This window comes from Maylandia zebra, linkage group LG13, assembly GCF_041146795.1.
Source record: "Maylandia zebra isolate NMK-2024a linkage group LG13, Mzebra_GT3a, whole genome shotgun sequence".
In the NCBI taxonomy this organism is placed as follows: Eukaryota; Metazoa; Chordata; class Actinopteri; order Cichliformes; family Cichlidae; genus Maylandia; species Maylandia zebra.
The window spans coordinates 22,983,180-23,007,818 of NC_135179.1; the positions used below are offsets into that span (position 1 = coordinate 22,983,180).

The 24,639-nt window shown below is 39.1% G+C and overlaps 1 protein-coding gene across 3 annotated transcripts; it reads right to left on the reverse strand.

Moving 5' to 3' along the window:
- Positions 1 to 977: 977 nt before the first annotated feature.
- Positions 978 to 24,507, reverse strand: tmem63ba (transmembrane protein 63Ba). 3 transcript variants are annotated; one of them, XM_004559789.6, is made up of 24 exons: positions 24,226 to 24,507; positions 17,693 to 17,904; positions 17,335 to 17,414; positions 11,256 to 11,318; positions 10,432 to 10,522; positions 10,286 to 10,323; positions 10,047 to 10,189; positions 9,431 to 9,482; positions 9,213 to 9,321; positions 9,049 to 9,119; positions 8,505 to 8,582; positions 8,305 to 8,425; positions 7,769 to 7,902; positions 7,526 to 7,663; positions 6,890 to 7,043; positions 6,609 to 6,715; positions 6,403 to 6,489; positions 6,249 to 6,314; positions 5,893 to 6,055; positions 5,403 to 5,508; positions 5,042 to 5,209; positions 4,814 to 4,929; positions 4,624 to 4,695; positions 978 to 3,633 (listed from the first exon to the last, which is right to left on the reverse strand). In XM_004559789.6, the coding sequence occupies exons 2-24, from the start codon at positions 17,882 to 17,884 to the stop codon at positions 3,454 to 3,456; spliced, it is 2,529 nt and encodes an 842-aa protein (XP_004559846.1). In that variant the 5' UTR covers positions 17,885 to 17,904; positions 24,226 to 24,507; the 3' UTR covers positions 978 to 3,453. The 3 variants fall into 3 exon arrangements, with proteins under 3 accessions (XP_004559846.1, XP_014265465.1, XP_004559847.1); XM_014409979.4 differs by lacking the exon at positions 11,256 to 11,318 and adding an exon at positions 11,640 to 11,684; XM_004559790.6 differs by lacking the exon at positions 11,256 to 11,318.
- Between the last annotated feature and the right edge of the window lie 132 nt (positions 24,508 to 24,639).

Sequence of the window (24,639 nt, forward strand, 5' to 3'; positions counted from 1 at the left end):
AAAGAATTAAATTTCATTTATTCATTGAAATTGGAAATAATTCTTATAAATGAAATGAACAGATGTTTAATTATTTAAATATTTATTCATTTTCAATTTAAATTAATTCACTACACATTTAATTAATATGTTATTTTCTGTATTGGCCTGCCATACAGTTCAAAAATGAGAAACAGATTGAGACAGAAAGGTGCTTTAGTTTGAGTGTTTCAGAAATGGCTGAATAACCATCTCTGGGGTTTACAGAAAATGGTCAGAAAACGAGAAGTGAGCAGCAGTTCTCTAAATGAAAATGTTTTGTTGATGTCTGAGCTCAAAAGGAGAATGACCAGGCTGCTTCGAGCTGACAGGAAAGCAGTAGCAGCTAAAATAACCACACGTTACAGCAAGCACAAGACCAAAGTGGGCGTCACTTCTGTCGGCTAAGAACAGGAAACTGAGGCTACAGTTTGCACAGGCTCACCAAAATTGGACAATAAAAGAAGGAAAAAAAAAAAAGTTGCCCGCTGGCGAGTCTTGATTTCTGCTGAAACATTTGGATGGTAGAGTTAGAATTTGGCATAAACAACGTGAATGCATGGACCCATCCCGTCTCATATCAAAGGCTCAGAGGTGGTGGTGGTGTATTTTTTTGGGCACACTCTGGTACCAACTAATCCATTTAAACAGCACTATCACGTCAACACGGACCAAAACCTTTGAGTAATGTTTCCAGCACCTTGCCGAATCTGTGCTACGAAGAATTAAAGCAATTCTGAAGGCAAAAGGGGGTCCAACCCAGTACCAGTGAGGTATAACTAATGAAGCTGCTGCTAATTGACCAAATAAACCTGCAACAGCAAAACCCCGATTGTATAGAACTGAACACAAATTCAGCTTTCATGTGCAACTGAATAAAATAAAATTATAATATCAGAAAGATATTACTTTAAATTCCTCTACCACTGGACGATTGAACAGAAACTCTTATCATCAACTAAGCTGATTAAACACATTTATTGTTGAATGAACTCAGGGGAAGTACAGAATATGTCTGTACAGACAGACCAATGGAAAGAATGATAAACGAGTAAGTCGAATGTTGAGATATGCCATTGTTACTCTCAATATCTAGAATGATCTAAACCTAAAAAAGGCAAAGCACAAACAGAACAAACAAAACATTGTGACTGTGCACTTTTTGAGATGCAGAGACAAACAAGCCCACAACCTCCGTTAGAGACCTGCTGTTTAAAAAAAAATTACAACCCCATTATTTGCATTAAGTTTATACAGATCTTACAAAGATAGTACAAAAGAAAAATCCATCATTACAGAAATCACTGAAACCATGAGACTAACAAACGTAGATCTATAAGCAAATTAAATACAAGAGCACTGGGCTGGACAGCAGTAAGGTTGAATACAGTATAAAACATCTGGCTTAGTGAGAGAACCGTCCCATTAAAGTTGCTTAAATACAGAACCACTCGTATCCTACCTTTATCTCACCAAATACGATATATTTAACTACATCCAGTGCTTAGTGGAGACATGGAAATGTTAGTTGAACTGAGATTAGAGTTACTGGAAAAGATGTGTTACCTGTGCTGACACATTCAGACAGTTCAAGCCAGCTCAGAGGTATATTTAAAAAACAAACAAACAAAAACCAAACGAAATCACCTAATCGTGATACAAAGAGCACAGGAATCAGCGGTGTCATACAATTGTCTTGTTAGTACCATGATGATGAACCTATACGTGGTACAAATACACCAAGATGTGCCCTTCTCCATCAGTCATACAAGTGGAAGATCAGTTAGCGCACATTTATTTTGTCTATGGTTCCAAAAGCTGGTACAAAACGTGTTTTAATATGATCCCATATCATTAAGTCAACAGACAGCAGTTGTGCTTTGCCTTTTATCATAAATGTTCTTCATTTTTTAAATATTTCATAGGGTAGCTCGTAGTGTTGCAATGTTGTTAAAGTATTCTGATTAGAGTTGCTGCGTTTCTTGATCAAATGTGGTCTTTTAGAGCATGTCTATATGCTCACAGACACTTCTGGGTCAAACTCGATTCCTTCACAATCCCCTCTTTCCTATTAAAGACAAGTACGACACAAAAAAAAAAAAAATCTGTAACTGTTATAGTTAAATCTTGCCCATTATTTAGTGTTATCGAAGAAAAGAAAAAAAAAAGAAAAAAAAAAAGAACAGTCTACACCCCTAATCTCTCCTCATTGACTACAGAAACTTAAAATAAGCTATCGGCATGATAAAGTGTCTACATAAACATTGACATTAAAGAGGGCCTGACAGGACAAAAGAAGAAAAATGGCAGCCACCTGAACTAAAACTTAATTTCAAGCAACTTACAGGAAAACGTAAACAAAAAGGAAACGAGAACAACGCGTACAGAAGCACAGTCAGCATCATCTAAAACTGACCCGGGGAAGGGGGAACCAAAAAGGCCTTTCTCTCCTTCCTCATAGCTAGACCTTCCACAGGCTCTCAGCTCTGGTCCTTCTGCAGCAACCGTGCAAAGGTTTCCCCCCTTTTTATTTGGAGGCAGCATTAGTAGCAGCATTCCAACTGCAGTCCCAACAAAAGGTTCAGACCCAGAAACTAAGATCATTATCAGTGTAGTGTGCTGAGACATGAATTATCTTCTTCCACAGCTTAAAGGGTGTGTAAAGCATGACAGCGTTAAAAACTCCATGCCTACCAATAAATACATGTCGAAAAAAAGGCTATTTTACAAATCCAGAGATTTTTTTTTAATAGCTGTACAGTGTCAAAGCTTCCTGGAGTGTTAAGTAGCATTTTTTTCCCCAGTTTTTCAAGGCTTCTATGGAACTGGAAGAATCATGTGAGACCATCTCATCTGGACTGATAGCACTATCTGGCATAAAGGCTGCTCCCATCATCTCATGCGCTCATCTCTCCTAATCTTCTTATTTTCTGAAAACATCTAGTGCAGTTAGCAATTATGGGAGAAATCTCTCCACGTTTTTGAAGCTGCATGCCATACTGCAGTACCTTAGTGAAAGTGGAGCGTACTGGTCCTGTCATTCGGGTGCAATACCAAGGTAACTCCCCTTACAAGACAAGGCAATGATTTCCTTATGCATTAATGTCTTCTTTCCATTGGTCCAGAGAAAGCGACTGGGGTGTGCCTCAGTTGCGTCAGGAGCACGAAGATGTTGCTACCCTTTCGATGCCAGAGTAGATTCCTTCTCCAGTAGGTACACATAGGATGCGGCCTGGCGAGGCCCAGTAAAGGAAATGTGAGAGTCTTTGTGCGACAGTCCGTTTAATTCTTAGTAGACAGGGCAGGGTGCTTATGTTAGTGGAAGGTCCCCCAAGGAGGATGAGATGTTTCGGAGAACCGTTGGTTCAGTTCCTCATTTAATTCACTCATTCAGTGGGCTCCTAAAGTGACTTGGCTTTCTATTCCCAGGTGCAATCATTGCCGCACTTCATTATCAATTAGGCTGTCCTCACCAGACTGAAAGGCTTCATTTAAGCCATTGTCAACACTGATTATTTCCTCGTCTTGTGAGGACCCCTGGCCGTCGTCCTCACCGCTGCCAGAACCAGTCTCATCTGAATTTGGCTCTTGTAGTACCTCAGCAATGTACATTTGCTGTAGGGGACAGTCAGAAATAAAAGAGTATTACAGTTTGGTACTCATCTTTATGTTTCTCTACAAGGTTTTTTGTTTTTTAAGGCTTGGTTCTACAGGTTCTACCATATGTGTGTGTTTTTCCTAATTTATCCTTAACTGAAATGTATTGTTAAACAAGAAGCATGCTGATTATACTCCCTTTGTCTCTTCCGTTTAACCTTGTCAGGGTTGTGGGCGGGGCTGGAGCCCATCCCAGCTACTATAGGGTGAGAGGCAGGGTACACCCTGGACAGGATGTCAGTCTGTCGCAGGGCTAACACAGACAACTATTGGCAATTTAGTGTTTCCAATGAACCCATCTCCACTAACTGCATGTCTTTGGACTGTGGGAAGAAGCCAGAGTACCCAGAGAGAACCCACGCAAACAAAAAAAAGACCCTTGCCTGATGGTGGAATTGAACTCAGGGCCTTCTTGCTGTGAGGCAACAGTGCTAACCACCATGCTAACACGCTGGCCTACTGATTAACTGTACCCCACTAACTGCATGTCTTTGGACATGCAGGGGACAACGGGAGTATATCTCTTTGGCAATCGTGGTCTTGGATAGGTAGGTTTCTTAACAGATTCTGTTTGATGCATGCATCTTGTCTTCATATATGGATGTGTTTTGCCATCATTAAAAATACTAGCACCTGCCACTGCCACCCTTCAGCCTCCTAACAGATATAGCTACAGTATCAATTTCAAAATCAAGCAAGTTAGATAATTTTGGTTGTACAGCCTGCTGTAGTGAAGTTCTTCACAATCTCACCCCATCCATAATTCATCTGTAAACTAACATTGCTCCACATGCACTGAAAAAGCACAATTGTGCATTAAAACTATATGTTACCCATCTTTGTCCTTTGTTTTTGACTTCAGCTACTAAAGGCTTTGGCAGAGCATCCTGCTTTTTAACAGGATGCTCTGAGGTTCATGTTGACATTGATAAACCACTGAATACATACCGCTGCCTTGTTGGCAGCAGAAGGACACGCTGAGTCTCCATTTTCCGATCCGTCCACAGCCTCTGTTTCAATCTGACAGAGAAAACACACATTGAAAGTAGTTGAGCATGAGACTAGAGTAAAACACTAGAATGGCTAATCAGCATGATTCTAAACAGCAATACGCTATAAAAAGTGACCATCTACCAACCTTGTAGTTGTGAGCGCTGAAATATTTAAAATACCCAAAGATGACGTGACAGAGGCAAATGATGATTGTGATGATCAAAACCACAAATGTAAACATGGATGTTGCGGCTGAAAACCCTGGAGGAAAGAACCGGGAGAGACATTTATTGCACTGGGATCTGTCTTTCATAAATAACACCAGGCATGTGTTAAGGACCAGAGTGGCCTCTAGGTGGAGTCGTCTTCCTACCCGAGCGAACAGTGGAGAAGAAGAGAAGCCAAAACAGGCAGAGGATAGGAGCAGCCACCACTTGGTTTACAGCTCCAGAATGGATCTTCTTGTCCAATTTAGATGGCAGATACGCATAATACATGTTGTATCTGTCTGCTAGGTGTTTTAGCAGCATGTACATCAGCCCTGCACAGGGAACAGAGGCAAGCCAATCAGTAAAGCTAATCCAATTAGGCCTGCCGATAAGCCACTGTATAAAGAACTGAATCACTGCATGCTGTCTGTCCTCTACATGTTTATCCTGCTGTAATTTAATCAGCAAACCATGTTAAAGTGAAACAGGAGCAAGCTAGCGGGGCTATTAAACAGCAGAACTCACCGAAAGGGACTATGATTGGGCAGGTTATGCTGTAGGTCATAACCACAGTGAAGACACACATCATCCAGGCATAAGCTGCCCCAAACTGGAACTCATAAGCCTGGTGCTATAAAGAGACAACAAGCCAACTTAAAACAAACATTTTAACTACCAAATGTGGCTTTTTTTTTTTTTTCTCTGAGTAATAATCGACAGTTGTTATAAAAAGGTTGGATTACATAGTTTTCACCATTGTATTTCAGCACACAGTACAAACATAAAAGTGGCAGTGAAACAACCGCAATCACACCAGGCGATTTAAAATATTACTCAAACATTTGATCCAATATGAAAATTGTCAGAGAAAATTTTTCTAACTAGTCAAGTATCTCATGTCAGCAATACTCCAAAAGCCCAAGACATTTATGTAAATATCTTTTCACATTAAGAGCACTGCACATAGTGCATCTACCCTTCTGTGCCCTTATTCCCATCATATGGTCTCACTAACCCTTTTGACATTCTTTCTGTCAGCTGCAGAGCGAGCCAGACAGAGGCGGATCATGTACATCAGTAAACCAGGAATCCTCAGCAAGTCCATGGCATTACCGATGAATGCAGATGCTATGACATAGTTTACAAAGAAGGCTCCATTGTCAGGAAGGAAAACACACCTAAAAAAGAAAAAAGAAGCAATCATCAAAAATACTAAAATGAGCTTTGAAAATTATTGCAGGATTCAGTTTCATTACAGATTAATTCAAGATGTTTTTGGTATTGCTAAAGGACTGATATAAATATTAAATACATTCAAATCACATACTGCTCTATATATAATAGCATAGCACTGTGCCGTACACTACTCACTCAAATCTTATTTTAGCTTCCTGCAAGAAACTTTTGTCAAAAAGCCACCGGAAGAAAACATCCAAACTGCAAAGAAACAGGAAATGAAATTAATTATCTGAAATATTTCAGATGCTTGTACTGCTGGGCAGCGCAAAATAAAAACATACTTTACCTGGTGAGTCCAAGAGAGGGCAACAACAGGACCATAAAGATCAAGAAAGTGTAGCATTTATGCATCGTAGTCCTGTTTTCTCCTGACCTATACAACCAAATAAAAAGGTGAACACATTAATTTATGCAATACACCAAATCACTTTAAACTTAAAATAAAGACTACATAACTCAAATACTGTTGACCGCAGAGAATTTAAACCGTACCGGGTCCAGTGCCTTTCGAAGAAGGCAGAGTAGTAGACGACAGTAGGAAGTAAGGCAGAGAAAGACCACAGGAGGAGGGTGGGGAAGAACTGGGTGATGATTGGATTCTGAGGAACAGATCAGACAGACGAGGATATGTTTATGTAACTAAACAGGTGAATTCATGTGCTTCTGTATTAGGATGCAGACTTGTTATGCCTTGAACTCAAATGCTAAGAGAAAAACATGAATATGCTTATAACTTAAAATTTAATCAAGCATTCAAATTTTGGGACGCTCACATTTAAGTACTCCACTGGTTTGGTAACATTGAACTTGTCCATGGTGGAGATGATAATGGCAGGAGTGGTGAGAAAGAAGAGGAGGATGAAGAGGATACTGTTGATTAACAAGCAGCGGAGCCACCACTTCAATCCTCCCAGTGACAGATGATCCCTGTGGGATAAAGGTTATACAGCGGTTAGACTGACACAGTCTGATGACCTGCAGTTACGGACACAGCTGGCTGGTAAACTGATACTGCAGCTTAAAAAACAATAGCTCATCTGGAGTGAGGTAGTATTTTTTTTGAAAAATGGACTCATTACATCCCAAGCAGCCCTACTGTGGTTTTGCTGTGTGGGGGTGTTGTGTAGATCTCACCCCACTAAGCAAGCCACAGTTGCTTAGTAGCAGATGTGCCTTGGCTGATTTTCTTAGAGTAGAACGGCTGATAAAATAAAACCTCAGTTTTAGTTCCCTTCCACCCACCCTGTCTTTGTGACTTCTATTTCACCCAGAAACCTTATTATTACTTCCCCACATCCCGTCGCCTTATATGGGTAAGTAATGGTACTGAATCAAATTAATCAGTTAAGAGCGTTATGAATAAACAGTTACGAACAGCAGCAGCACTTGTTACTTAAATGTGTTCTTACCAGTAAACATTTTGTGGATCAGGGGCATAGGCGATGGTCCATTTTTGTGTATGCAGTTTGCCGCTGAATATAGAGCTTCTGGGCTCACGACGGCACTGACAGCCATGACACTTGCAGGCATTGAAGTCCTTTAAAATTCTGGGAACAGAGATCGTTGGGTAATGAGCCAAAGAGCTTGTCAGTTCAAAAACAATGCAGCAGACACATATACATTTATTTTCCCATGAGGGTAAGCGTACGTACATTGCAGCTGTGCCTTCATCCTCGAAGGTGACAAAAGCCATTCCTAAAGGTTTCGAGTTGATCTTCTCCCTCTCCTTCCTGCATTGTTCTTTTAAGCTTGCCTCCAAACGGGTATAGAAGCTCACTGCCTCTTCCTATGAAAGACAAAAAAAAAAGTGATGATATTTTTTAATGGTTTACTGGGATACACTGGGATTACTGTGTGAATGGGTGGATGACTGAATGTGTCAAGCGCTTTGGGGTCCTTAGGGACTAGTAAAGCGCTATACAAATACAGGCCATTTACCATTTACCAATGTGAAACTGTTGCATTTAACCAGTAAAAGCCATTTAGTGTGTTAAGGGGTTACACAGTCCCATAGCTTCATGAAGGAGCAGTGGAAAAACCATGAATTTTTAACCTGATCAAAAAGATTCAGTTCATACCCATACCTATTCAACTGATCTCACTACAGAGTCCACACTTCATACATTATGTTTCGACATAAGCTACACCAGTATTAGAATGCACTGTTTTAAGGTAAAGTTATACTCACCTGTTCACACCCTTTAACGATACAACAGCACAGGTGTCCACAGGGCTTTGGGTTGACCATGGTAATCTTCCCCTGTGTCTTCAGGTCAATAAAGAATTTCTTACTGCGTTCTGTCTTTTTCCTGAAATTAACGCATCAGCAATTAGGATTACTGAAGATCTTCAAACACGCAAACACATATTTGGTTAAAACATTGTTACCTTTCAGTGCTAAGATACATCAAATTGGCTACATCGTAACAGAGACGAGTTTCCAGTACACGACAATTATATGCCTTCCTGTGAACCAAGGGCAGAGAAGGAGACAAAATGAGTCCATTTTAAAGTACAACAATTCATAACACATTCCTTATATCAGCACAGGGACTTTTCAAATATTACAATAGCATCTGCAAGTCAAAATACCGGGGACACATATACAATTGCAGTTAATACTGTTTGGTCAGGTAGGATCTGAGCCAAACCACCCCAATCTCAATCTTAAACCACTGTGGCACGTGTCTTACTTAATTCTGCTCATCTGCCTTCTATTACAGAGAATTACACATACAGTCCTGCCATTGTCTGATCCTAACCTTAAAAGCCATGACGATGCAACTCTTAACAGAAAAAGGAATGGTTCTCATCTAACTTAATAGAGTTACTGCAAAGCAGCCATGACACCAAAGTACTGTACCATTTATATACACAGATAAAGTCTCATTATAGTTAAAATTAACCGTGGAGCTGGGGGCAAAATCCTTACTCAAAGTGCTGGTTTATCTCCTTTTCTTCTGCATATTTGGAGATCCCATTTATGAATAAAGTGCGTTTAACCTACATGGAGATGAAAAAAAAAAAGCGACAATCACTAACACCACACAGACTGACGTGTATCCAAACATGGTTTTCTGAAACCGTGCCACCCACCAGGTCATCCTCCTTGTATTGCATTTTGGATGTGTGCCGTCTCATGCTGTACACCGTGAGTAACAAGTAAAGAAATGCAAAGATGGTGTGCAGCCACAGTAGTGCGTTACTTGAAAAACAGAATGTAAAAAGGATTTGATTAGTGGCACAAAGGGAAGACCCAATTAACTTCTTTAATAGCATTTTATGCTGTATAAAAGGGACGCTCCGTTACTCACTCTGCTCCGAGATTTCCTATAGTGGTTCGCCCAAAACTATAGGCATTGTTTTCTGTGGAAAGAAAAAGCGAAGCAAGAGAATCACTTGATTGAAAAGCAACCTCTGCACAGAACACAGCAAGGAAATGTGGAAAGTGGTTTTAATTGGGAGAAAAGTAAAAGGATCATTTTTTTTGTAGGAAAAAGAATCGTTTGACTACTGACCTTCCAAAAATCTAAAAAGTGCTTATACCCTAGTAACCAATTACCTGTTAGTTTAGCAAATGACTATCCTCGCACAAGTGAAAGAACATAACTGGTAACACACAACATTGGTCTGCAGTAACATATAACACCAACAACTGCATTGGTTCTGTGCATTATAGGTTTTCTAAAACAGTCACAGAACTGCGCAGATCTATGCAGCAGAGAAGGTTGTCAAAAGGTCAACCCCGCCCCCCAACAAAAAAAAAAAAAACCCCAACAAGAACCCCAAATCAGAATAAAGATAAAATACCAAAAACCAAAGGAAAAGAAATAAAATAAACAAAAGCAGCAAACTGGTCAAACATTTAGAGAAAAACTATCGTAAATATTTAAAATAAAATGTAGCCTCTTAAATGTTACTCTTATTCACCTAGCAGATTTCCAGAAAAGTTCACTGGCAAGATGATGCCAACAGAGAGCACGCCCACCACTACTAACAAGCCAATGATGTGGCGCTGAAAGGACAAGTAATACACTGCATCGTCACCGCACTTTTCCCTTATCTCGTCTTCCCTTTAGAAAGAAAACAGGGGACACCTTGATCATTATTCAGAACAAAGAAAATTGCAACCTTTTATATAAAATAGACTTTAAAACAGGCTGACTCACTTGATCCGGAATATAGAAGTTAACCAATCGCAGAACCCCTAAAGAAGAACAGCACATATTTCACAATGTTGTACCAGTTTTCCTGTTTTATTATTGTTACTATTATTATCATCATCAAGATTATGCAGCAGCAATAGCACACTTACTGTGTCTCTATGATCAAAATCCACCGAGCTAGAGACTGATGTGAGGCGCTCATAGCGTTCATGCATGTCAGATGTAGTAGGAGAAACCATGCTATATGAAAAAGACACAACACACAGCATTTGCATGACATTACACAACTACCCAACATCACCATATACCATACAAGGATATTAGCTCTAGCTTTCAGGACAAAGGATAAACCTTCAGTATGGCAAAGGTAATGACACAAAGCAAACACGCTGTGAAATGATCTGAAGAGATTGACCCAAGGTAATGCTGTGTGTGGTTCACAGCAGATTTAAGGTGGTAAACCAGTAAACCTCAGAAACAATCTCTGCAGCCACATCTCATGCAGTGTTAGGAGCTAAGCGCTACAGGTTATTTGCACCGTTGCTGTCAGAATAAATGGTGCAATAAAAATGACACGGCAGAAACCATTCACAGAGGAAGAAACAGAAACAAAGCAACAATCCAGAGACAGACTTGGAGAGTTCTTCCAGCAGAGCCATAGGTTGTCCTTGCTAAATCTATTTACTTTATACGAATTTAATGCATGCCCCTGAGAGGAAATGGCAATTGATTTTACATATATCATTATGAAGAGAACTCAGACTCTGCTGGAATTATTATTTTACTTAGAGTTCAATACTACTGTAAAAGATGACGTCACCCGGGATTCTAAGAAATCTGATGGAATGAGTAAGGAGCCTGACGCTGGAAAAATCAGTCCTCTTGCACATGCCAGGTCTAGTACACAGGTTACACTGTAGGTGCTCCATGTTAGGGCCTGTCTATGAATAACCACAGATCAGGGAAGTATTACCTTTCCCCGCAAGCATCCTGTGTGTCTTGCTCATGCGGTGTGCTCACACAGAAGAAGCCCGTGCTTCATAAAGAGGTCAATACACAGATTAGCAGACAAAGATCCGATTAGGACAGTGAGAGAGGACAGGGACACCCAACGGCAAAAGCATGAGAGCGACAAAGAGAGGAGAATGAGTCGGAGCCTGGTGCTAGGAAATGCCTGAAGAAGGAAAATGCCAAACCATCAAGAGTTTAAAAAAAAAAAAAAAAAAAAAAAAAAAAAAAAAGAGGAAAAACACGAAGAAACCAGTGTACCCTGAGCAGAGAGTAATTATGAGTAAGACGGTCTACAGAATGTCAAAAGGAAAGAAGAAAAACTCAGTGATAATGAGAGATAACATACAATTCCTGTTCTTCCAGACGACTGTAAAATGTATCCCTTTTTCTTCTATAATAAAAAAGAAAAAAAAAAGTAAATCAAAGCCATTCAGTTTAGTTAAGAGGAAATCACTCTGTTGGGGAAAAAAACAAGGGAACTGGTTTAGAGAAAATCTGGGTAGGCATATTACACCACAAACATACCAATGAAGGTTTCTGTTCACACTAGGATACATTATCCAGCCATACACACGTGTTCAGGACCTGGGCCCTATTTCAGGAAGCCGGTTTAGATCAACGCGGAGTTGCTTTAACCCCAAGTTAAACGCGCGCACGAGGATACATAAAGCCCTGATTAGTGGAGCACAGATTAAGCGAGTCACCATGGAGACGGAGGGAAAGAAGGCGCGGTCAATGTATCTTACAGCGCTTGAGGCCGAAATTCTGATGGCAGCATATGCCGATAACATGCAAATTTTGCGGGAAAAAAGTAACACAGCCTCAGCTGCAAAAGAAAGGGAGCATGCATGGCAAAACATAGCCAACAGAGTCAATGCGTGAGTGTTAATTTAAACATTGATCTAGGGATTTCCACCCATTTAACACGTTATTTTATTATTTTTTTTATTTTATTTTTTATTTCATACATTTTATTTTGTGATGTGATGTGAGCGCAGGTGCAACCCAACAGGCCCCAAACGTTCCTGGCAGCAAGTAAAAATGAAATATAAAAATATAGTCCAAACAGGTAAGGTGTAATTGTATTATGAGCCATAGTGCTTGGTCTGTTTGTCCGATGTAAATCAATTGCAGTTAGAGGCTACATTAATTTTCTTTCTGTAAGCACTTATTGAAATTATCTGAGCACATTACAAGTACATATTTGCTTACTCTGTATGCTCAAATGTGACCCGTTATAGCCAACAGAAAAAAAAAGCGGAGGCCCGAAAAACAGGTGGAGGTCCTCCACCACCACCACTCACAGAGGCTGAGCAGTTGGCTTCCACATTTGTGATAATGTAGGCAGCATCACATATGATCTTCACAGTGCAGAGAACACAAATTAGCATCCATTACTATAACGAAATAATTTGTTAGTTTGAAATGCTACAGGGAACCATGTACCTGTACATTAATGCTGTGGAAAGACTTCCTGTTCACATAGTCTCCTTCATTTACTGAAGGAGCAATGATTGGAATGTGAGTGCCATCTATACAGCCAATCACGCCTGGGAACCGTGAAAATAAATGTAAAATTTAAGTAGTAGTTCAAGTATCACCACATCATGAATTAAGTTTCGTTCATCCTGATACCTGCAATTTTGTGGCATCCCTCTTTGATAAATCTTGTGGGTCTATGACCGGGGAACACCACAAACGAGTACAGGAGACGTTTCAGTGCAACTGTAACATTCCTGACTGCCCGACAGACGGTAGCCTTGGAAACGTGCTCAGCGTCACCAATATTATACAGAAAGCTCCCGTTTGCAAAAAACCGAAGTGCAATACAAATAATATGTACAGAACTGAGAGAATGTCCGCGATGTGTCACATGAGCAATATTAGGCCTGAGGATGTTATTCAAATAAATTATAGATTGTGCTGAAAAACTGTAACGTTCACACAGAAAATCATCAGGAAATGATAAAATGTCCGAACGCGCTCTAATCACTCTCCGGAGAGCTCTGCGGAGAATTTGGGCTTCAACATCTACTGGCTCTTCAAGGAAGGGGCACGCCATGTCTGACACTTCCTACAGTCAGGTTTCTGACAAAGAGGCGGAGAAAGTCAGGGTTAGTTGAAGTAAACCTGCTAGGGGGCAGGTTAGCTTCACGGAGTGTCGTCATAGTAACTCACTCAGAATTAATCTAAACTCGCTTTGTTGAAACCGAAAACCCAGAGTTTTCGTTAACTCAGGGTATACTTACTCAGAGTTTGCACTAAACCGGCTTCCTGAAATAGGGCCCTGGGATGTAGTAACCACTTTGTTTTTGCAGCTGTAACAAAACATTCATCATATGTAATCCCCGTTTTTGATTGTCCAACTTTCCTGGAGAGGTAACAGCCTCTTTTCAAAACATGAAAAAAAGACAATGATCTGAAGTCAGCACAGTGTCGTGGGACAACAAACTACATTTCCTGTCTGTTACAAAAGTGTTCCATGCTGCCACCCCCCTCCCATCCTCCCACCATGCTGCAACCTCATCCTCTGCTCACATGCAGCTGCAAAAATAGTCTAGCTGCAACATCACACAAACACAGCAGGGGGGACATGGGTAATGGAGCACTGTGTCATGTAGTTCCCAGAGTTCACAGTCAAAGAGGTCTGAATTCAGTCTCTTAATCCGATCCATTTAATTTTATGGTGTAGCCCTAAAATCATTCTTTGTTAATAGGCATCTATTTGGCTGCTTCCAAAACTTTTCTAGTTAAGCATCCTAATTTATCTGGCAATAATACATCATCATACAATAGCATGAACTACAGTCTTCCGGGCTTAGATGTGGACATTAATGTTGATGAACTAGGGGTACATAAAGTACCAATAGTTTAATTATTTTTTGCTTCTTTGTCAATTTCAGGCTTTTTCCTTATAATGTCAAAGTGGATAAACTATGTATTGAAGTACAAACCATCACATGGCAGACTGAAAGGGTGCTTTTCAAGGAAAAAGTGCTGAAACTGACTTCCTGTCTGGGCTAAAATCTTCACGATGTCTGCTTCTGTCAGAGGAATTAGCCTCCTCTTCGGGGTCAAAAAACATCCAAAAGGAAACGATGGCAGGACTTAAATTACGACCCTTGTAGGGCTAAATGATATAATTAATATTTTTACAAACAAATCAATTCTCTGTTTTCAGGCCTAATCTATTAGGTTATTTTATTATGATTAAAATTAGTTTAAAAAAAAAAAAAAAAAAAAAAAGCTTGAAAACTAGTTTGAAAAGTTGTAAAATGTAAAAATCAAATCAGCAATCCTGCGGAGCAGGTGTGTCAAACATAAGATCCAGGTGCTAGAATTGACACGGCCCAATGGAAGGCTGGAAATGTGAAAGATGGCAAAAGGTTTTGGACTTTTATCTCCATTTTCAAAGGTTTTGCAGCTTTTCCTATTGATAGAGACCTCCCTTTATTCACGATAAACCAAAGGGATTAAGATACACAATTATGTGACAATAAAGTTTCTGTCTATATAAATCTTTTTTAAACAGACATGCTGTTGAAATTTTACTATTTTTTCCTTATAGAACCACATTTCATGAATTGAATGTGTAGTTAAATATCTTTACACTGATAGAGTGAGCCAGACACAGTATTACACTCGGAGCTGGGCCAAATGTCTAAAGGTAAATAAACCGCAGATAAAGAAAGCTGGATACACAGCAGAGTCAAATCTCTTGCAAATTATCCAGTTAATCCGTGCCCACAAACACACATCGTCATGATTTCACCATTTAAAAAAAGGCAACATTACAATCCAACTGTGTACACGGATAACCAAAGTCTGGCAAAGTCCTAAGCTGCTCACACCTACGCTAACAAACAAGCCTTGCATGAAACTTTGGTCCAAACCCCAGCAGAAAAATCAGGCTTGCTGTTTGCCATTTGTAAAGTTACACCTAATTTAGTATAAATATTTGGTGCATAAAATATAGCATAACCATACCAGTATAAATAATTTTGTAGTTAAATAAGTGTAACACAATGACTAGGTTAATAATTTAAAAATCTGTAGTTTAGAGAACGTGGTAACAACTCAAAGTTCAACCCTGTGAACAATGTTTTCAGTCTGTTTTATCCACCAAAAGGTAATGAATATGTTTTTCAGCTCTGAAAAACATGAATGTGAATACATGAATGTTTTCCATTATCAACTACATTAAATACTAGGGGTGCAACGATACACAAAATTCACGGTTCGGTTCGATACTTTGGTGTCACAGTTCAATATTTTTTCGATACAAAAAAAATGTTCATGCATTTTTAATTTGTCATTTATTAAAATTATAAATATATATTTTAACTCAAAAGTACAGTTTTTAAATTTAACCCTAACCCTTGTGCGTGTTTTTTATTTTGACAGCGAATGCGCACCTGCGGACCACTTATGTGCACCCCTGGTTATTTAGCTCGTCATATTGCAGCCACAGAAATTATTTTGTCCATGAAACCATAAAGCTGCACTTTCTTTTTGCCTTATAGTCTGATTTGTCATAACTTCTCCGTTTTGTGGTAAGCTTTTCTTTGGCTGTCACTTCTTCGCCCTGACCTGTCTTATTTGGCTCAGCAGAACTGAAATGCTTTTACACGCGCACTCACATAAGCTCAGCGATTCTCTGCGCGATCAACCTCTCACATGTTTAAGCTTGCTGTGGGAGATTTCACTTGTCATGTTTGCATAGTAAGCTAACGATTAATAAGACGATGTCAGAGGAATTGGTGCACAAATTATCATCACTCACAGATCAGTGCTGTCGCTCTCTATACACAGTTCGCACGATTGCAAAGTGAAAGCAAAAAAACAAGCGCAAATTCAAACGCGATTTCAATATGTCACATATTGACAGTGGCTCACCGATGCCAATGACATAATTACCCAGCTACATTTCTGAAAGAATGCAAAAGAATTGACATATATTTTTCCTACAATAGCCCGACGGGCAGGGCAGAGATAGATTTTGGTAGCCCGACTGAAAAAAATCGCTAGCTCCGGGACGTCGGGCTAGCGATATTGCAAGCCCTGTATCTGATTGAGGAATCACATCATCTTTGGAAAAGAGAGTTTATTACAGAGAAATGGCTCTTTCCAAAATAAAAGCTATACTATCCGCTTCTTCTGGGCTATATTCTCAGCAGCATAAGGAGAATCATGCTGTCTAAATGACTCGGCTAAAGTTAGTAGCATGCTTGCTTGTTTTTTTTCTGCTTCCACTTGTCTTTGCACTAGGATGATGTCGGCGTAAATGTGCAGTCATATTCGTTGTGTTCCCACTAGTGCTTTCAGGTTAATCTCGTTGAAATAACCTTAACGCCACAACACGGCAAATCTCCGTTAACGAGCTACCGCCGATCGCTCCGTGCATGGGGCTAGACGGCCAACACGTTCACGAGCTAACTGTGCTAACACACTAGCTCCCACCCATGTAATTGAGCATTGCATGGCACATCCAACATACTGTTTTACTTGAGTCCATGACTCGCTTACCTTCAGGGTCATACTCACATGAAAACCAAAATAATTCCAAACGCCAGATCTGAATGAGGTTCAATTTGCCTGTTGCAAGGAGAGCTTAACTTCTGTCTCGCTAGCTTGCCCTGCGCTCTTCCTTCTGACTATGCTGTCTGTGTTGAGCGCTCAGTGGATCTGCGCTCGACAGTGCAGCCTAGGCGGAGTAGTCGAACGCAGATTCACTGAGCGCTCAACACAGACAGCATCGTCAGAAGGAAAATTGATAAAATAAATTACAAATGTTGTATTGTTCGATACATATGCGTACCGAACCGAAAGCACTGTATCGAACGGTTCAATATCAATACGAATATCGTTGCACCCCTATTAAATACATATTTTTAGAAGACCATCGTAATACCTGGTTACGTCATCCAGAGATATGAATAACCATTACCAATCATGTTAATCCATTAAATGTACGATAAAATGAGGTTAACAGCTTTGTTGCTAGACTGGTCCAGTCTAGCAGACCAGTGTGTTCTTATTACCTTTCGGCATCAGTCACTAGAGCGAGGCGCCCATAGTCCCATGCCACTTTTCTCAAGATAGAGAACACAAACAGCAGACCCTAAAAGCACAAGAGAAAGAGCAGGTCAACACCTTCAGTACCTTTATTTACATTACAGGGACCTACTGAACTAAAGTTGCATAAGTGCTTCGGGCTATTTATAGTTTAAAAACACTTTCCTGGAACTATTTTTATTTCAGTTCTTAGAATTGTAATGACAACACAATACACAATATTAAAGAGCCCACATGTGATGATGAGGATAGCATTATGCCTTACGTAAAAAGGTGCTCATAAATAGTAATGTTATGGTCCATATGAGTGACAGAAGTACTCACCAAGAAGCACATAAAGTCAAGGGCAAGGACAGTAGGCACCCCACCAAAGGGCAAACCCTGGAGTACAGTACTCCTAATTCGAGCAGAGTAACACATTTCCGTAGATTTATTGCGGGATGGTGCCGGCGATGTTCCAATGCAGTTCACTGTCACCCCCCAGAAGGTTAGTATTAAAATCAGTACCTTGTACATCACTGCAGCATGACAAGAACCTGTAAAAAGAAAGATTAATTTTAATTTATTTATTTTTTACACAACTACATACACTGAAATCATCGGTCACGCCATCCGTCTATGTCAGCTACTTTCAGAAGACGACATCAGTGTCTGCATACCCAGTAAATGATCAGAAATGGAAGGGGGACAACCAGAAAGGCCCTGTCACACAAGATAATGTCATTTTATTTCCCATTTTAATGACCAGCTGGTGTTTCCGTCATGTTGGAGAGGCAACTTCTGACCGCACAACAACTGAAATCCTGCTTTTAAAACATAGTACACTTTCTGTTCCCTCTTTACAGACACTTTTGGTGTTAATGACACATATTTAACTTTGTACTGAATTCATGGGAAACAACTGTGGTAAGCACAAATTATACTCTGCGCATCTTGGCAGTCAGCTAGCAGACATTTCCTTTTCATTCCAGCAACAGTAAAGAGACCAACACTGTAATCGCACGAGAGAATTGTTTCTAGACAACATCAAAGTCAGCGTTTACGTCATTAACATGAGTCCAGTCAGGCTTAAAAGATCTGGCCTACTGGGATAAGCCTACCAGTAGCAAAATTTCTCTAATCCATTTCAGAAGGAAACAAACAGCTGACTTAAAAATCTACTTAAAGGATAATGATGAAAAGATACTGACATGTTTAAAAGTCTGAGCATTATAATGAATTATGGGAGAAGTATTTCAAATCCCAAAGGATTTTACTACAAACATTTCAAAGTGAGTTTAAGTTTAGCTTAATTTTCCTCTCTAGCACACAGAAAAATGATGGATTACTTCAGACTACTTAAGGTAAATATTTGCTGACCCAGAAAAAGGATAACATTTGTCTGGAAATAAAAGTAAATTACTACTACTGTATCAAATATTAGGGCCATCCTAATAAAACACTAGCCATCCATTCAGTGCTTTTACCCTCTGAGACTTTAACATATAGAAGCTCTGGACCCACCATGCTACAGAGTCGTCATATAAATGTAAAAGTATTACAGCATTCTGGCTGGCAGGGAGGACACAAAACATCATTTTTAAACCTAATTAAACAGGGCAACACATTTAGAAGACTGGTTATTTCACACATACTAACCAAAAAGCTGTTCTGAGAAGAGCTGGAGAGGGCGTTTTCATAGTTGGACTGCTATACTTGTGCCCTTCTACCCACTATTATCAGCAGCAACCACAATGCTGCTCATCTGCCATAACACTAAGTCATTTATCCGCTCCCTGGAATGCTGTGACTTCACTCAAGAGGGACGTAGCCGGAGCTGAACAATACGCCGATAGAGACCACAGAGTTCAACTGGACCGGTCTCAACCCAATGAGGACACAACGCACATGCCCACGGTACATTCAGCAACACTGAACCACTGCAAAAGCAGACACCAGCAACTTAAGTATATCAAGAAGAACATACTGTAAGACCTGATACACGCATTATATTATATATTATTTGTGATAGTAAGCCTAACAAATCAAGTATTAATTGGATTCTAGAGTGATGTCATCCACCATAATATACAAATCCCACAACTGTATAGATTTACACATCTGACAGTTTAACCAAGTACCGAATGTATTTTGTTATGTAATGTAGTTTAAAATAATCTGAACTCATCCAGTTGTGGGTTGAATCAAATATTGTTGGAAAATGCAAAAAGTTGACAGTTTTTAAAAAAAGCTTTGAAGTAGAAAGTTGTTGTTTTTTAACAATACAGTAAAACTGCAATAAAGAATTTTCTTTTTATGCTTATTTTTGATTATACTATACTAAAAAGGTATTTTGGGGTTAAAAAAAAAAATGTTTTAATGGTGTTACTAGGGGTTCACGCCTGCCTGCCTCCCCCCCCCCCCACACACACACACACACAATATTTTGGTCGCTACCGTCATCTTGTCTCCTTAAACCTGCTTTCTTACCCAATTATCTGCATTCACATCACACTGAGGTGTCTGTAAACATAACTTCCCTTCCATTTAGTATTTCTTGTTAAAAATGCATTGACTACACACTGGAATTTCATTGCATTACGTTTCTTATCAAGCAAAAAAAGACTGATGATTACGCCGATATACATATTTGAAGTGCATTTCTACATTGCCTCTAGAGACGTCAAAAGTAAAAAGAAATATTAACTTATCGACAAATGATCATCAAACATCAAGCATTTTATGTGTATTAATTGCTTTTAAATGGATTTTAATGTCTGAACGCATTGTAACAGATTTTTGGCTATAACAGTTGTGATTGATATGGAGAAAGGATGTGGCGCTCACATGTATTCCATGAGGTCATCGTCTTAATCTTTATTTTCCACCTTCCCTTTACTGTAAACAGTGTGTAACATTAGCTAACACCAGCTTAGGAATAGAGTCTGTGTACATCGACCAGCAGCTTCTTCACATTAGCACAGTGAAACTTGTGGTTGAAAGTTCAAAGGATCAGTAGCATCAGTAATAAAGTGCTTGTGTTCTGTAGAGAACATACAGTGTGGACATTTCTTACAATGATAATGCAAGGTTACTTTTTATTTCATGAAATCCAAAAAAACCCAAACAAAAACAAAACTATAACTGGCGCAATTGTTTCAAACCCAACATGTTACTTAGTAACCCAAGCCATTTTACAATCTGCATTAGGAATGTGCACTTACTCATCCTTGCAAATCACTTCAAGTCATAACCTAGCCCATCTATTCTGTTTAGGATCTATGCTCAGATATCCCATGAAGTGAAGTTCAAATATTGGGCACTGTGAGGGCCCAGTTTATGTTTGATGGTTCATGGGTGAACTACTAATACATTTTAGAGTGCAGCCTTCCTTTTAATGTCAGTATCTTCCCTAATGACACAGTATTTTCATCTGCAAAAACAGAAAATTTCCATCCCTATGATTAACAAGTACAGTACTGCTTCCTATTCTCTCTAAATATACCTTTGGCAACTGTGGCCAAAGGGCAGCATTTTAACTTATCTGTATAGAGCACTCTTTCCAGACCATCCTGTGTTGTTTACAGACATATGCGGTTTTTTTGCTCTGCCTCACAGGGATATTTTGTTTGACAGCTCTACTGCAGACATTTCCTTCAAATTTGTTACTCATATGAATGATTCAAAGAAAACAGAAAACCAAAATTGCCTTTTTAGACCAAAACTTGCGACACCAATCAATAATAAGAGTTCCGTTTTTCCTGCATGGAGTCATTTTTGGCACAATTTGTTAGACCCAAAGCAAATCAGCTCCATTGTAATAATGTTTTAACCAGTTTTATTAATATAATGTATAGATTTCAGTCAAATAAGCAAACAATGTGTCACCACTACATGGTCCTTCCAAGCCAAACATTTAACATTGATATAATTTAAGCAGAAGACATTGACTGAAAGAATGACAGATAAATAAACTATAATGAAGATGATATACAACCTCAAACTTAATCCAAAACCTGGAGGTTTGTTTAATTTTTGTTAGTAAAAAAAACTAAAAACGAATTATACTTGGAATACACAATAAGGAACTTTAATTTGCAATATTTCCTTAACCAATAAACCAATGAAATTTTCATCAAGGGCTGATTTTTCTTGCTTTTGGATTGCAACTAACATCAAATCCAAAGAGCATTTGAATTACTTAAAATTTGAACAGCGCCATCACTGTGTGATCATAGCATGACTCAGCGTTGCATAAATATTGTACAACCTTTCCACCTGACGCTAGTTGTCATGGTACCATCAGTCTGGCTTGCTTCCTCCAACTACAAATATGAGGAGGGTGAATGTAATGGGAGGATAGTCAAAGCTTTTCCATCTGAAGCTCGATGAAAATTCACTCTAGACCATTTGTCGCAGCTTAAAAGAAAGAAAAAAATTCTTTGTTTCAATTTCTCAGATACTATAGCCATTTAATTAGTCAGCAATAATCACAGGAAAATCTCTACTGCAACAAATGAAATGAAAACAGACAAACAGACTTCCTAATTCAATTTGATGCCTTAATACAGACACATACGCATACCCTTTTTTTTTTTTTTTAAAGGCCACATTCATCTTAATGCACAATGTTGCAAAACTCTCATATTTTACATGTATAATTAGCAACAGCACACATATTTATGCCATTACCGCATGCAAGTCATTTCTTCTTTAACCATCCTAAGTCAAATATTTGAACAGGCTTTTTTTTCCCTACCTGTGCTTTAAAACACTGGGTTAGGTCGCAGATTTGCAGCTGTCAAGTAACACTGGCTTACTTTGCCAGCTAAATATAGTGAAATATAACACATGGTGGACACACATGAGGCGCTTGCAGGAAGCTGAACTGGTTTTGGTCAACTCACAATAAGTTGCTATGACATGTGACTTGAAAAAACAAAAACTGTTATTTCATTTGTATTTTTTTATGAGTGTTGGTTCAAAGCAGTCACCTTGTAAATTATTTCCTGGCGCTCATAACAGCAGCACTCAATGTATACAACCAGTGAACAAGTACTTCTTATGCATGTCATTCCAACTGACTTTCTGCCATCAGCTTTCAAACACTGTGTGATAAACTTATCAGCAATGTGAAACTGGAAAAACAAAGAATCCGTGCACACCCTGTAAGAAAACTGCCAAGGGAACCTGGCAGAGACAGCATTTCCACAACTGCTCATTTATTCAAACTCTACTTTTGAATCCACTGATACTTTTTCCTCTTTGTGATCAAAAAACCTCCTTTACATTTTAATGAATTTGTGCTCTGCATTAAGACAATTATCAGACTTCACAAGAGCTTTCCAATAACGTTGATGGCTGATAATGCAGAATTGCATCTATTTGAATTGTTAGCCAGTAAATCATTGACAAACACACAAAGGCTCAGCTTTGATTATCACAGATTTTGACAATGTCAGGCTGATTTCATAATGTCTTCAAGCATTAAGTTACAGTGAAAATGCATAAATTCAACAACAAAGATAATTTGCTATCCTAATAAAACTAGACAACAAATTGCAGCTGATGCTATATTATAGAAGACTACTACACAGTACAACCGAGCCTTAAGAGTTACATAAATCCAATGAAATGCATTATGCCTGTAAAAGTAATCCAGCTACTGTAATTTAATTCCAATTTAAATAAAAATGAAAGGAGGCACATGTTCCAATCTACTGAATTCACTGATAGGACAGAAAATCTGTTTTTAAAGTTGTAGTGGTTGTAATGAGGTTTAATGCAAAGGGAAGGTTATCCATTTCAGTGTCATTATTAATTCAAGACTGGGCAGCTGGATGGAATTTAAGGCATCCATTTGCATTCAGACTGAAAGGTGCTTTTACGTATATTTTTCATATTTATGGAAGCAAGGCCTGGCCAAAGAAAGGCTTGTATTTCACAAAGCAGTTAAAATAAGGCATTTAAGAAGGAGAAGAAAAATGGAAGGGCCCTTTGTTTTGCAGCTTATATGAAAACGGTATCAGTGGCAACATGTCAGAGGTATACTTTTTCAAAGGTTTTCCCCATTTATGCTTATTCATGCTATTGCACCACATTATGAGCAAACAATACGCCTGGTAGCAGCCTGTGCTTTCCCTGTATAGGCTACGCACAAGTATAGCATTTAGTTTTATATCCAAGCTACCACCAGCCATCAGTTCGTGAAGAAGCCAAAGTCAGAAGAGCCAGTAGATTTTAGCTTTTTACTATGATGCAAATCCCAAGACAAAGCGATTAAAACCACCTTGATGGACATCCGAGTAATGTTCGGAATTATTGATCTTCTATTGATTAGCTAAACCCTTGTCAAACTACTGCCTTTGAACACGCAGCTTAATGTCACGACTGCAAATTAAAGCTTCATTGTCCAACGCCTCCAAGCACAAGCAGTCTCTGCGTAGCCATGAAATTATAAGGAACTCCAAATATTCTTAAAAGCTTTTATGACGAACACTCTGGCATGTCTCCATTGATCCACCAGATCGTGGAAAAAAAGAAAAAAAGATCATTAAGAAACTGGCTTGGTCTTGGGCGTGTAGTGCGAGAAGGGCAACTGAAATAAAACCAACCTTAAAGCACATTTTTTAACAAAAATAATAACTATCAACGAGGTTAATTTTTGTTTCATAACTTCCATGAACTGTGTAAACAACCAGCTCTCAATACAGCTGAGGCTAGTTAGCCTGACGCTAATAGTAACTGCATGTTTACCCTTTTATTGTTTGACAGGAGCTTACGATGGGCTTTCGATACTGTAAACGACAAAGTAATATTTTTATTTTTTATTTCTGCGAACTGCTGGTATAAGTTTACTGATAAGAAAATCAACTTACCTTGATATGCTACGCAGAAGGGACAGAAACTTTAACAAATTGCTAAGGTGAGCTAGCAATCAATTCAGCTAACGTAGCCCCGTAACGTAGCAAATAACAGGTGGAGAGTGTCCAGCATTTAAAGACCGTCGACTGATTTCGACCCAGTGACTGTGTGCCCACCAACAGCCAGCTGGAAGTAGTTTGTCGAAGTGTCAGTACTAAGACAAAAGTTACTATCACCGTCTGTGAGCCGGTTAAACAACTATCGCTAACCCAACCAGTTACACTGGAGGCAGCCCGGGTTGGAGCGTGTCTTATGCAGAAGTAGATCACATAGGCATAGTCTCCATAAGGGAGCGCTTCACCGTGTAGCTTCTATTCTGTTTTATTTCTACAATTCCGCTGGCGCCTCTCTATGACGTAAATCAAATG

Coding starts and splice junctions, on each gene's coding strand:
- tmem63ba (XM_004559789.6), bottom strand. CDS start 17,884: ATGTACAAGGTACTGATTTTAATACTAACCTTCTGGGGGGTGACAGTG. Junction 8,583..9,048: donor GAGATAAACCAGCACTTTGA/GTAAGGATTTTG, acceptor CTTGGTTCACAG/GAAGGCATATAATTGTCGTG. Junction 7,664..7,768: donor GATGAAGGCACAGCTGCAAT/GTACGTACGCTT, acceptor CTCTGTTCCCAG/AATTTTAAAGGACTTCAATG.